The sequence below is a fragment of the Myiozetetes cayanensis genome, unplaced genomic scaffold, assembly GCF_022539395.1.
Source record: "Myiozetetes cayanensis isolate MyiCay16 unplaced genomic scaffold, myiCay2020 scf27, whole genome shotgun sequence".
NCBI lineage: Eukaryota > Metazoa > Chordata > Aves > Passeriformes > Tyrannidae > Myiozetetes > Myiozetetes cayanensis.
In genome coordinates this window covers 4,307,493-4,319,852 of record NW_026087488.1, presented here as the reverse complement: position 1 = coordinate 4,319,852, position 12,360 = coordinate 4,307,493, and the positions used below count along the sequence as shown (strand labels likewise).

At 47.2% G+C, this 12,360-nt stretch overlaps 1 protein-coding gene across 7 annotated transcripts in view; it reads right to left on the bottom strand.

Annotated features, from left to right (window-relative positions):
• The window catches only part of NUFIP2 (nuclear FMR1 interacting protein 2), a 42,683-nt gene that overhangs the window by 10,299 nt on the left and 20,024 nt on the right, over nt 1–12,360 (bottom strand). For all 7 annotated transcript variants that reach the window (XM_050321606.1, XM_050321610.1, XM_050321609.1 and 4 more), the window contains 2 exons: nt 8,145–9,857; nt 427–459 (listed from right to left, as the gene is read on the bottom strand). In XM_050321606.1, the coding sequence (XP_050177563.1) occupies nt 427–459; nt 8,145–9,651 (1,540 nt within the window). In that variant the 5' untranslated portion in view covers nt 9,652–9,857. The remainder of the gene's footprint in view (nt 1–426; nt 460–8,144; nt 9,858–12,360) is intronic.

The following is a 12,360-nucleotide window of genomic DNA, read 5'->3' as shown; positions in this document are numbered from 1 at the left end:
CCGGGCTGGCTCCCCCAGAGCAGCACACGAGTCTCCATATACAGCTCTTCCCACACAGAACCTCTTCTCAGGTGATTTGTGGTGATACACCAGAATAAAAGTTATTACTGGATGTGACACTCAGCACCAGAAATAGAAAGCAATTTTGTATACACACAGGGAAGAGTCATTAAATCTAATTCTCGTTTTATTGCTCTTGTAGAGACTGCGCTTCTCTCTGAACACCCTACCATTGTGGCACAGCTTACTGTCCTGACATTTAGTGATCTGAAACACAGATAAATCCAGACTGCAAACTGCAGGCACTGAAGAAGTGAACTCAGGCATCTCCAGACACAGAGACAATCCACTCTCATTCATCCCCCATCCCAACAGACAGAGCAGGACAGTGCAATCTGGTTTATTTATTCTTCCCAACACCCTTACCTTGCTTCTGCAAATTCCAAACCGCTTCCATTTCTGTGAGGGCAAAAGGAGAAGACCACTGTTATTATGCAGATTGATGTTGCCATTAGAGACAACTTTAAACACACTTTAATTTCCCAAGTGTGGCACAACACGGCTGTGGCTGTGCCGAGGCTTTCAGACAGAGCCCGCCCCATCCAGCCCAGCAGCACAGCCCCAGCCCATCCCGAATTTGACACAAGTAATCCAGCAACAAAAGGCAAAAGGATGGCTGTAACATGGTCTCAAGGGTCAGAGGGCCAAAGCTGAGCATCAGAAACGTCACCACCATTCTCCAGTCCTACAAATCACAATCTGACTTCAGGCTTTACTAACCCGACTCCAGCGCTGCTTCGCGTGTCACAGCCACAACAAGGAGCCTGAAGAGATGGTTTTTTACGAGTTGATGTTTAGTGTGTGTGAAACCAGAACCGCAGGACACGGCAAGTTTCACATGGCTCACAGTGTGCGTGTGCTGAAGCACACCAGGCAAGGACTGCTGTGCCAACATCACTGCAAAGCTGCTGCCAACACACCACCCGGGAGCAAGGTGTGATGCTCTCAGACACCCGGTTGCCTGCTTGGCCTGAGGTTCTTTCCTCAATGTACCTCTACAATATGTTTGCAGGCTGAATATAAATTCTCCCCAGTTCTCCCTCAAAAAGCACATGCTTTTGTTTACCTCAGAAATAAATGTTCTTTTCATCCACACTGAGAAACAGAAGGCTCTTCCCTTTAAAATGTCCCACAAATCAAGTCACACCTTTGGAGATCCATTCAAAATAACCTCATTTAGCCACTATGGAGATGGAATTTTGTGAGCTAGAATATTTATGAAGACACTAACTGTACCCTGCACCCAAATTTAAGAGACAAAATTTTTTTACAACAGGAGCATTTAGTAGGAACATGACCTGCAAGAACCACCTTTCAAGTCTCCCTTCTGCCACAAAGGAGGGTGACAGGACCTTGGTGGGGGTTGGAACAGAGAATAGCAAGGGATTATCAGGCTACACGGGATGTGCAGTAAAGCACAAAACAAGGCAATAAGTGAACTATCCAGCATGGGAAAGGAAGAAGAAAAAGCCCTACAAAACTCATGGCCTCAGCACGATGTGTGCCAAGTGTCACCTCCATCAATCGCGTCCCTTTTCCAACCCTTCATCTGTCCTTTGTCCCCCTACAATCTCCAGCTCCCCAGGGCAGGAAATTGCATGCAAATAAATATTGCCAGCCCTCCCTGCACAATTAAGCCTTTTGTAAGGAAGGCCCCGGCAAAATTTTACGAGGTCTGTTATTTTTGCGTCACGATAACAACAGCAACATTTTGCACTTTCATCGGGGGGGGGGAAAGCCTTAAGTGCTCTGGGAATAGTAGCCAGCCTCTAACACCCCCAGAGATATAAGCAGCCTGGCGAGGGACTGCCTCCCTCATCCGCCAGATGCAGATTCCCCCGAAGTAAAATGAACCAGCTACTAAAATTACCTCCCGCAGAGTGAGTTTTCCATTCAGCGCAGTTAGATGCATCATTTCCTAACAGCTAAAGAGCATCTCCTGTTTTAACAGCTTTCCCCAAAGGCTGGGGACAGAGAACTACTCTCTCGCTGGTTGCTCCACATTAGAGCAATGTTTGAGCATCAAATGCAAGGCAGAGCTGAAGCATTGCCCCACTACTGTATCCCATGTCCAGACCACACTTTCTTGTGCTGTTCATTTGGTTGTAGCTTCCCTGGACACCACAAGAATGTGAACTGCTTGTATTAAGACATGTCTGACAACAACAAGACAGACAGTGAGATACTATTAAGAACACACTAAAGAGTTTTAAGTTGTCAACATTCTGTTTAGATAAAAACCCTAACAAACCAACAGCTGAACTCCCCAACCTTTTCAGACTCCAATTTTCCTTCTTCAGAAAGAGAGGGTGTTGTAAAGTGTCCTGTAAATCCCAGACACCTGGACACACTGACTGGCAGATGCTCAGTCCTCATAAAGCTACAAACCCAAAGACCATGGGGAAACAATGCAGTAACAGCTCTTACTGAATGTCATCTGCCATCAGCAGAGCACAGGGACACAGGACAGATTAGGCTGAGTACACTGACCAACTGAGACAACTTCACAGAGAAAAAAAAAGACAGGCTAACTGCAATGCCAAACTAGGGAAAAAAAAAGGTTTTCTTCAACCTTAAAATGGAATTTAATGATTTATTCTGCTTTACTTGGTAATACACTAGCGTGAGTTTTCCTCCCAGTTCCAGGCTGTGGTCACCCACAACTGACACAAGGTGCTGTGACAAATGCCATGGCCACTGTCACAGAGTTTGGACCAGCCTGGTGGACAGGCAGCTCAGCAGAGCCACCACTGCCTGGGTCCAGCCAAGCAGAGCAGGGAGCTCAGGGATGCAGGGTGGAATAAAAGACAGTACCCATGAGCTGGGCATGCAAGAGGCCCTAAGCCTCCTTTCAGTCCTTCTTCCTTGGGCTCAAAGAGCTCTTTTCTTAAGCCTGCCTTCCCTGGATAAAGCTTTCAGAGCAGGTTTAAGCAAAGGACTCTTGCTCACCCTGCATGGGGAAAAGGCACCATCAGGCCAAGTCCACCTCTCTCAGATACTGACCCAAAACCCATTGCTGCCCTTTCCAAAGACCTGACCAACAGACAAGAGCCACCATTCCCCAAACAGGACATGTGGCCAGGGAAATGGCACACTTCTCTCTCAGTGGACTCCAACCCCTAGCTGGATAAAATGCCACCAACAAACCCTTGCACAATCCAGCATCAAAGCCAGCCCTGCTCCAAGCCAGGGGCAGAACTAGGTCACCTCCTGTACCCCTTCCAACCTCTGGTTTTCCAGGATTTTTTACAATTAGCTGGCCTCTCCATAGCCCTCTGGCTCAGGTTTGCTGAGGAACTGCCCGGGGCAGACAGCCCCAGTCACATCCACCTAAACCACTTTTTCTGGGGACTGTCACTGAAACAAAGGGGTGGTGGAGGAAGGCTTTGATGTCAGGAACAGACTAAGGCACACTCCAGTGAATTGTGCTGGGATTCCTCATAGGTCAATAAACTTTATAGCAGGACTGGTACATAATCTTGGAGGGGAAAAGAAGTGTTTCTGTGATAACTTGTTAAGACAGGCACTTTTACACACTTTGTCCTTGCTAGAGAGGCAGCCCTTGCAAACAGAAGTGCTTGCACAATGCCACAGAACTAGTTCTTTGTTCTTATAAATCTTACTATTGTCCCTAAAATAAAACACTAAAAAATAACAAAAAGGGACCATTCTCATCTGATTTTTCTGCTTCTACCTGCAGGACATAATGATTAAGTTAGGGGATTGCCCAGGAAATGAAGCAAAGACTAAAAATTCCATGTTGTGGAGACTCATGGCTGTACGGAATACGCTGTACTCATCCTGACAACTGGAAAGAGCAGACTCAAAGGAGAATTAAATCAGCTTTTGCCCCACAAGGCCATAAGCAACAGAGCGAGACCTAACCCCTTTCCACCAATGGGAATGGGAAACCAAGGCTCCTTTTTTTTTTTTCTCCCCCTCTCCTGATGTAAAGGATGAAAATTGCTGAATTCACAGCTCTGCTATTTCTTCTGACCCAGTTCACCATTCCGGTGAATGCCACTCCTGGCTGGCCCACGCTGCCTTGCTCTATTTTCCATGCTGCTCTTCTGCCTCTTCACGCGAGCAGAGATGCTGAGAAGGAACAAAGCAGCAGCACAGGCAGAAACTCGGGGGCAAGTCAGAAGAGGGAAACACTGCAGCTTCCTCTCCTCCACCCATGTGGTCTTTGCTGCTGTGCAGCTGAGCTGGAGGCCTCAATTATTTGCTTTTTAGCTCAGGACAAGCAAATTATTGAGCTTCCCACCACAAAGCTTGCCATCTAGAGCCCAGTGTCAGTGAGAGCCCGGCCTGGAAGACTGCAACTGCCCAAACGTGAGAGAATTCTGCACAGCTTTGACAATTATTCCGATACAAAGTGTTTCTTCCAGTTGTCTCTAAAAGAAGGAATAAAGCAGTAAGAAGGTGCTGGTTTCAACAAAAGTAAAGCTGAGATACAAGCAGCCTCCTCTTCTGAAGGACCAAAAGAATCTGCAAGGAACAGTTCTACCTCAAAAAGATAAGGATTTTGGCAATGCCACACCAAGGCAGAAGTTCAACTCTACCTTAGATAGGGACAACGAGATGCAAGCGAGAGCATCACTTCTTCCTGGTCCTCCTAGTCTGCCATACTAAGCTACTGTCCCTGTCTCCAAGCCACATCCACAGCAGACCCACCAAGTGCTCAGCTAAATCAGATCTCCCTTGGTAAATCAGATCTGTCACCTGCGAGCGTTTCAAGGCATCGTCACAAACACCGAGCGGCACGGGCTGTCAGTGAAGGCAGCCACATTGAGGGATCGTGTTTTACACTCAAGCAGATCAGATGATCAAGGGAGTCTTTCTGTCCTTTAAACAGAGAAAAAAAAAAAAAAAAAGAAAGGAGCAGGGGCACAAGGAAACCAACAGGAAAAGCTTCCAAGAGAACAAGAAGAGGGTGCACCATCAGCCTTGCCTGAGCATTCCCAGTGCTTTGACTTCTGGGGAAAAAGCAATCCAGACACATGCAAAGGAGCACGGGAATCTTCCACTAAGACCTCACCATGCTCTGCAACCACCAAGTCTCACACCCCAGCAGAGCCTTGCCAGCACCCAGGGTGCTGTGGTGGGGTAAATGGGATCCCTGCACCAGAACCAGTCCTCCCTGTGTGCTACCTCCTCCATCCATCTTTCCACAGGGGAGCTGTGAAGCAATTACAATCCATAATGTCCCGTGCAGTCACTGGGCAAACCACACACAGGAAAGCCTGGTTTGCTGGAACAAAGCTACCGAGTAAGCTGGAGGCTTTCCCATAGCCTATTTACAGTCCAGGATGAGGATCCACACAACCTGGTCACAGTTACAGGCACAAACAGTGCAGAAAAGGGTGTACATTTGTGACAGACAGGCCAAAGCACTCCTACCACTCACACTACAGCCCATTCCTCACTGCAGCATCCAGAGCTTTATCCTTGCACTAAACTACTGCACTTGGAGGAGCTCAGGGCAGGAACACACCAGTGCTCCACAACTCACTCCCGTCCTTGCCCCATGATCGTTTTACTTTGTGTTCATAACCCCAGGGGGAGGGCAGATGTGAAGATCAAACTATCGAGACTTTGCTCAAAAGCAAACAGATCAATCCAAGAGGGAGAAGTTCAACCTCCTCTCGAAATCAAAAAACCAAACAATGTGAGGACCCAACTGCCCAGGATGCCCTAACACCGACCCAGGTAAACCCAAGCCAGCTCGCAAAAAGCAACTGAGTGAAATTGTTCCTTTCCTACTGCAGGGGAACTGGTTGGCTCGGGAGTAGGACCTCAGGAAAACAGCCCAAGATAAAGGGAGCAAACGGTGTGGGAATTAACCCCCATTAACCACCGCACTGCTGTCCTGCACACACACCCTGGCAGCTCTGGGTTGGAGGCACTGCCCAGCACACTGTGGGCTCTGGCTGCAGGACCACAGCCATGAAGAGGGGACAGGAGGCACCATTCCTCCAAATGCTCCTTAACCCCACTCACCCCAAAAGTGAATGAAATGCAACACCCAACATGATCGCAGAAGTACTAAGACCTGGACCGATCTCCTGCTCTGTGAACCAGCAATCATTTGGAGACTAAATAGGAGAAAGACAAGCCTAAGCTCTTTGGAGCACCCCATCACCGCATTAAGGACAGCACTGGGTAGAAACATTCATCATCTTTTACCCCTAAGTAACACCTTGAAGATGGCACAGATACAGCGCAAAAAAGAAGTGGGCAGAGAGGGTGTTTGTTCTGGATGCTCAAAGCAAGATGCTTCAGAGCAACAGCTCTGGGAAGCTGCTCTTCTTCATATGCAGAAGAGCAGAGAACAGTATTTTAACGGGTGCTTCAGGTGGTCATTCTTGCCATTAAATGTAATTAACTGCTGTGTTTAGAAGAGCTAAACGCAGCCAGGCTTTGAAGTTAACACCTCCTTGAGAGGACATGGGAAGGGAGTGTTCTTTATTTTCCTGTTGTTCCTATTGTTTTACTGGGATCTGTCTTCCACAGCAAGCAAGAAAGGGAGAGCTGATCAGCCTTGCTGGCTGAATAGTTCCTTTTCTACAAGTTCAGGCTGACAAAAACAAAGAGACAAACCGAAGGGAGGGAATATTTGCAAACTTAAAATCACGTAGGATTTCTCTCCATGCTATGCTTTCTGGTACTCCCGTTTTCTGATAGGAAACTGGGATTTAGGCTGCAGACAGACAAGAATGAAAACAGAAAGCCTGCTTTAATGCTGGCAAAGACTGAGCTAAAGGAGAGGACCCAGATAAAATCAACTGATGAATGCTGTTCTCAAGAATACTAGAGCTTGAAATCTCAACATTGTAAGAGAGAGATGATCTGGAAGAAAATATTTGGAGTTGTGATTTTTAAATGACTGGGCTTGTTATTACTAAAGAAAGGCATCTGAGTTTGCAAACTGGTAATTTAAGAACTTTGTAGTGGGTCAAAACACAGCAAATTTGCCAAAGCCAGCCAAATACCAACCCTCTGCAGAGAGGAGGAAGGCATTATCCACATATGTATGTGGAACAGTAAACAAAAAAAAACCAGATTGTCACCTTATTCCCTTCAGAGGATGCAGGGAGAGGGAAGGGGATCGAATGAAAAAGGAACTGCCCCTGGGTTGGTCAGGGGTGGGTAAGTAACACTGTTCCAAAAGGGAACACACAACCAGGCTCCTGTTAACACCGAGCCAGCACCAGAAGCCAAGAGCTGCCACAAGACCTCAGAGCTTCTGGGGCTGAGGCTAAAGCAGAAAGCAAGCCATCCCACAGGCTTCCCTCTCTTCGTTCCCATTTTAAAGTGTCTGTATCATGTTTGAGTCATTTCCATCTCAAAAAAAAAAAAAAACCAGGGAAAAAAAAGAGCTGGACTACAAAGGACTCCATGAAAGCAATAAAATCACCTGAAAGATGTGGCCTACAAAGACAAGGAGAGAATTCAATCTGCAGCTTACAGAGGAGCTGATAAGAAAAGATTGGTCTTGCTGTTGCCGTAATATTCAAGAAGGGCAGGGGAAAAGTGTGTGTGGGTCAGGCTCAGAAAAATAAATCACACCTAAGGCTGCAGGAATAATTTTTTCTTCCTTCAAAGCCATGATTTCATGGTCTGATCTGCCCAAGGGAGAAGCTGCAACACTTTGGTGGTAGAGGTGTGAGCACAGACTATGAAGCTTTTTCAGTGACAGAATATCACCTGGTAAAGCTGGAACAGAGAGGGTGAACCTACACATTTAACTCCTTCCAATGCCGAGAGGCTTAGAAGGGCCTGCTCAGTATCATCACTATCAACATCACTCATGCTTGCCCACAGGAACAGGGAAACAAATACCCCTTAACATTAATTAAACAACGGTTTGAGTAGCGTCCCAAACCGTTATGGCCACGAGAGATATGCAAGCAAAAAAAAAGAAAAAAAAAAAAAAAAAAAAGCTCATTTTTAAAACAATCAGAATTGCTGGAAGGAATATATCATGTTAGAATATTGCACTTATAAAGATAGACGTACAAAAGAGAAAAAAAAAAAAAAAAAAGAAAAGAATGCCCTTAGGGAGCAAGTTAAGCCATTACCTTTAGTGTGATATAGAATAGCAGCCCTCAGGTCAAAAGAACCCCAGCTATCTTTCCTTTCTAGGCCTCTCTGGTACCTCTGTTCTTTGGCGGAGGATAGCAAATTGTTCGTAGGAGAGGCCAGAGGATTCTCTACTTCATAGTCTTTTGAAAGAAACACTAAAGCACCTTGGCTACCGGTGTCTGCCTTTTGTAGGTCACCTGTGTGATGCGACTCCAAAGCTAAGACACCACCCTCAACAGCAGTCCCAGGCTTAAGAATAGCACTAAGAATTTGAGGGCTAGTCCGTTTATCCAGCTCATAAGCCTTAGGAAACACAGGTTGTTCAGTTCCTGAGGGAGTGATTTCAGCACACTGTGAAACCAAAGTGGCAGGATATTCCCCTTGAAATGTCACTTCCATTAACTGATTATCCGCAGACTTGCCCACAACAGTTTCGGGTCCAGCGCTGGGCTCGTTTATGAAAGACAAGCCCCACTGATTCTGGAAGATATCTCCCAGGTTCTGCTGATTCGCCTGCGAAGGGAAATCGACCTGCGCTGCACCCAGGAGCACAGTTTGCATATTTGAAGGGTAGACAAAAAGGCCAGATTTCTTTTGTTCTAGAGCTGTCGAAGTTGTACTCATGTCCTGGGCTACTGACTCGGAGGAGGTCGATGGTACAGTACTAGCAGCAGTTGAGAGCAGTGGCTGGGTCCCTGGGGAATACACACTTCCATCGGTCCCCGCGAGGATCGGCCCGTTCGAGAAGCTGGCAGAGGTGACAGATTTCATAGCAGACATGGGGACCTGGGACAGTCGACTTGATGTTTGGGCCTGAGTTTCCCCGGCAGATGACGAAGATGATGAAGATGACGAAGTGGATGGGGTTTGAGCTGCTTTGTTGAGGTTTTCTTTAACTTTACTTGCATAACTAATTTTGGGAACAATTTTAGCACTGCTATTGTCCACTGGAAAAACTGGGGGCGGTTTAAATAAGGTCCATGAGTCCTCTTTAGACGTAGCCGACGATGCGTGCTTCCCTTTGGGCCGGTCATCAAACTTCTTGCTGCTAATCCCAGGTTTGGCATCAGAGTTTTTCCGGGGTACATCCCCGAGCCCAGGCTTTCCCCGGCCTGCTCCACCAGCCCCAGCCTCATATTTCCAAACGGGCTTAGTATTTTCAATTCGGTTCCCCTTTTGTTCACTATAATCGGGCTTGAAGCTCTCAAGTTCCTGTTTCAAGGTTGGTGCACTGACCTCCTGCTGCATTATTTTGTCCTGTACTAGATTCAAGTTCTCACAACCCTTGGCACTGTTGCGCCTGCCTTTCCGTTTTTTAGGCGTAGTATATCCGCTCTCGGAGCCACTGCCATCGTTATCGGCCCCTTTGCCTACGTAGCCATTGGTGATGTAGCTGGAATTATTGGTTACCACGCCGTTAGGAATAGACACTCCCTCTGGCTTGTCCGAGGACTGGCCTTCTCTAAGTTTATTTTCGTAAGACTTCTCATTCTTTTTGTCCATGCTATTTTTCTGAATGAAGTTCTTGGTTTTGATTCCAGCTTTCCCCAAAGCACCGGCCTTCACGGTCTGCTTTGGGGGGACATTAGAATCTACGAGCTGCTGGCTGCCATTGGGTACCCTGGATCCTGGGGCGGTGGCTTCATCAGAGCACAGGCCCTTCAGTGACACTTCTCTTTCTCCTGCGTTACCATTTAGCTCTCCGTAGCCTAGAAAAAAGCCAAAAAAAAAAAAAACAAAAGGGAAGAATTAGAATGTGAAACGTTAAACTCTTCGTTGCAGAAAGCTGTAATCAGCCCCAAACATATCCAGTTTCCTCAAGCAGACAGTTTAAAATAGGAAAACGTCTAGTCTCTGATGTACATCAGAATGAACTTCTTCGATGGAACCCATGACAAGAAGGGTTAAGCAGAAAGTACCAGCAGTGATTGACTCTCACAGAACTGGGTGACATACAGACAACATAACAAAGCAAAAGAAAATACAGATACTATTTCAGGAAAATACACTGTACTAAAGATGTCTGGCAGCCTGGAGAGCTATTTCATCAGCTACCATTTCCAGGTCACAGAAAGGAAAAAAATTAATTCCCAGGATGCTTCAAGACAGAGGGATCCACTGACAGGATCTGTGGAGGTTCAGAATCCACACTGTGAACAAGGGAGAACTCCTGCCATCTCCATCAGCTCTCGGGCCTGCAACACCAGCAGCCCTCATTCCCACCCTCATCCCAAATGCCAACTCAGTAAAGGGGAAGGGGAGAGAAAAATAAAAAAGAAGGATTTTAAAAGGGACATGTGCAAGTCCACTTGAAAGGTGGAGGGAGAGTGTGACTGCATTTTCTCTCTGCATTTCAAGATAGCAACCAACACCTCCCTACACGTGCTCTTCAGCATTGAAAAGGTGATAAAACTGGGAGGAAATGCATCCCTGAGAGAGCCCTTCTGCTGCTACCAGCAACTGGTCTCTTGTCCACTGAAAAACTGGTATTTCAGAGTCCCTGGAAGGGATGGTATGAGCTTGAGACCCAAGAAATAAAGTATTTGCTGAGGGCTCCAACTGATCATACCATGAGATTATACTGTACACTCAGCTTTCCTTTTTCCTTCTGAAATTCAGTTTTAGGCCTTATGGTTGCGAAATGAATCTTTGGAAGTGCAATTCAAGAGAAGCTGAAAGCTCAGGACAGTCCACACTGAACCACCTCACCTTCCTCTTCATTTGTTTCCTTTTTAAAAATCCCTGGCCAGAGGACTGTTGCTTTCGAGGACCCTGGCTACAACGCCCCAGGAGAATCCCTGGAGCCCCACTGGGAGACAGGGAGAGCACACTGTGCCCAGCTCAACAAATCCAGTCCAGCTGTGGACTGAGCAGAGGGATCCCTCCTACTGCACCCGCTCCTCCTCTGACTCATCCGTCCTCCTTCCCGAGGCTGGAAAGCCTTCCATCTCCTGCAACCACTGACCCACCTAAGGCTCCATCTGCAGCCACAGTGGCACAGAGTCAGCACAGCGAGGGAGTCCCTCAACAACAGGAGCAGGCAAGACTCCAGCTTGAAAAAGAATGTTTTTGTTGTTGCTGATGTTGTTGAAATTAACTGCTATAACTGAAAATCATTGTTACCCTCACATCCTGGAGCCTCAGATGTCTGGCAGATGTAACTGCTCAAGCTCTCTGCGAGTCTGGAACACAAGAATCCTTGTAGGAATCTTTACAAAAATTCCACAACTAAGTTTGCCGAAGGGGATCAAAAAGGATTTTACTACATGCAAGTATCTGTAACCACCACAACTTCCACTATAACTTTCTAATATGCTGTTAAAAGAAATTAACCATAAATAGTTCATCCCAGAGAGAACTGGTAGGGTGGGATTCTCAGCTGAGCCAGCAACTAAAAATTAAGCATTTCAGAATAATGTGGAGAGGAAGCCTTCTCAAGAGCAGCGTGTTACAGCTGACCTTGTATGACTCAAGACTTCTGACACCACTTGTTAATGAAACAAAACAATAAGAGTGGTCATAAGACCATTGCAGATGAGGAGCGAAAGAATAAAATGAAGAACAAAATCCATTTCAGTAAGTCAGTGTGTCAGCAGTTTCTAGTTCCAATTCTCAAGTATTCACAGCTCAGCTGCCTGAGTTTTCTCCAAATCAACATTTGGCACAGCTGGCCCTTGCCTGGACACTGAGGTGCAGCAACCAAAATTTAGGGAAGAGGAAAAAAACCAAACAGGATAGTAAGACGAACAGGTGAAGAGGATTTAGCAACCTCACAAACCATTTCGGAGCCGGGAAGGGAGGGGTGCCAGCCTAAGCGCATATTAAAACCCTGGGCACGCTGCAAACAGCGAAATGACTACTCAACTTATTTTTGCTCAGTAACTTATTTTAGCGGGTGCCGGATCAGGTCCCTCCCTGCATGCCCGGGCAGCACATGGGGCACTGCCGACCCTGCTCCGCTGCTGCCAGGCCCCCTCCCACCTCGTTATGTAAAAGGAAATTTCAAGGAAAAAAAAAAAAAAGCACGCGGTGTTCCTGCCGGGCTGGTGACCACGCACTGGCTCCGACCCCGCACAAGCCCCCCAAAATGGGGAGCCGGGGAGCCCCCCAGGAGCGCGGCGGGGGCTCCGGCCCTGCCCGGGAGCGGCCCCCCCTCCCCGCTGCCCGGCCACCGCCTGTGCGCCGCTGCCGCCCGGCCCGCGGGGCTCGGCC